Genomic DNA, 1,602 nt, shown 5'->3' with positions numbered 1-1,602 from the left:
CTCTCTCTCTCTCTCTCTCTCTCTCTCTCTCTCTCTCTCTCTCTCTCATGAGCGCAGGCACGTGCACGTACACACACACACACACACGCTATATACATACTCACTCTCACACAGTTCTCAAAATAGAGTTGCAGAGTAGTTACCATAAGGAAGATAATTTCCTAATTTTACCACAAAAATCTATTTTCTGGGCAGAAGACCAACATCAGGGACTGCCAGTAGCAAGTGGTTGTAGCTATACTAGGAACTTATCCATGAGTAGGGAGAGGAGAGAGATCCAAAGAATGGGGGAAAATATATGCTGCTGACTCATTCTTGGTTTTTCAGAGAATGGATCTAGAACCAAGTTACACCAATATCTCTTCAGCCTCCATGATGGTGTACTTCTAGGTCTCAGATTAAAGAAAGATGCCCTTACCACAGCTTCCTGAAGTACACGCACGCGTGGTGTGTGTGTGTTACAGGAAGAGCTATTTATATTGAGTACTACAGATGCCTGCATGTGCTGAGACTGAGGTACAGGTCCCAAGCACATCCAGATTCTTCAAGAAAATTGTAAATCAGTGCTGAGATTTGTTTTAGCATCAAAGATGGGCTCTAAACATGGGTTCTAAAGATGTCTGCTAAGTATCTTCACCTCTGGACATTATTCTCCTCTTCAATCCAAGGCATAGCGGCTTCTTATAGTGAATAGATGTGACAGAGCTAGTGATGTCGCTTCTGAATATAAGGCTAGAGAAAGGCTGTGGCTTTTATCTTTCTTTCCCATTTCCAATTCCTTCCCTTCTTTCTTTCCTCTACTTCATGTCATATATGTATATATATCATATAGGTTCTACATATGAAAGAAATTATGAATATTTATCTTTCTGAACCTGGAGTATTTTCCTCAATATAATGATCTCCAGTTCTGTTGATTTTTCTAGAATATCTCATTTTCTGTATAATTGAACAAAATGCTGTTTTGTTTGTTTGCTTCACTTTTTTTCTGTTGATAGACATCTAGGCTGAGTACCTAAGTTGGTTATTGTAAAAGAAGTGTGGCTGAATAGGCACCTCTGAAGTATGCAAGTGGGAAAATTTCAGGACAAGTCAGTCAGAAGCAAAGTTAGTTTATTGAGAAAAGAAAGTACACTCAAAGAGAGAGATGGAATCCAGGATGGTCATTCTGAGTTATATGCACCAAAGTGCCTTGGCAGTAACTATACATATCTAGTTTTGTGGCTTTTGAAATTACATTGTTTGAACCATACAGGCTCTACGTGGGTTTGAAGATTAAGTAAAAATTTTCTGGTATGAATATTTTATCTAAAACAATTTTCTTTTGTAGGTGAGATTATGAGGTGATATGTAAATGTCAGTTTCCAGATAAAAAAGAAATATTTATAAGATAAGATAATAGACCATAAGAGTCAAGGGAATTCCTTCTATGTGTGGATGGCACAGAGGTCAAGATTGTATTTTGACTGTAAACATGATTTATTAATTGTCTTAAGAATCTCAGTTTTGGCATTTTCTCAGAAAGGGAAGCATAAACCCTTTGCAGGTCATCTTACAAGTGGTTTATTCAGCTGTGTTGAGATTTTTGGCTTCTAGCCTGTG

At 37.8% G+C, this 1,602-nt stretch overlaps 1 protein-coding gene across 1 annotated transcript in view; it reads right to left on the bottom strand.

Annotated features, from left to right (window-relative positions):
• Positions 1-361, bottom strand: part of Ly9 (lymphocyte antigen 9) — a 13,915-nt gene extending 13,554 nt beyond the window's left edge. The window contains 1 exon segment of the mRNA XM_028787728.1: positions 242-361. Coding sequence (XP_028643561.1) covers positions 242-313 — 72 coding nt within the window. The 5' untranslated portion in view covers positions 314-361.
• Between the last annotated feature and the right edge of the window lie 1,241 nt (positions 362-1,602).

Source organism: Grammomys surdaster, unplaced genomic scaffold, assembly GCF_004785775.1.
Source record: "Grammomys surdaster isolate TR1022 unplaced genomic scaffold, NIH_TR_1.0 125672, whole genome shotgun sequence".
NCBI lineage: Eukaryota > Metazoa > Chordata > Mammalia > Rodentia > Muridae > Grammomys > Grammomys surdaster.
Note: the sequence above shows the minus strand (reverse complement) of the source record. Positions and strands in the feature narration are given on the sequence as shown.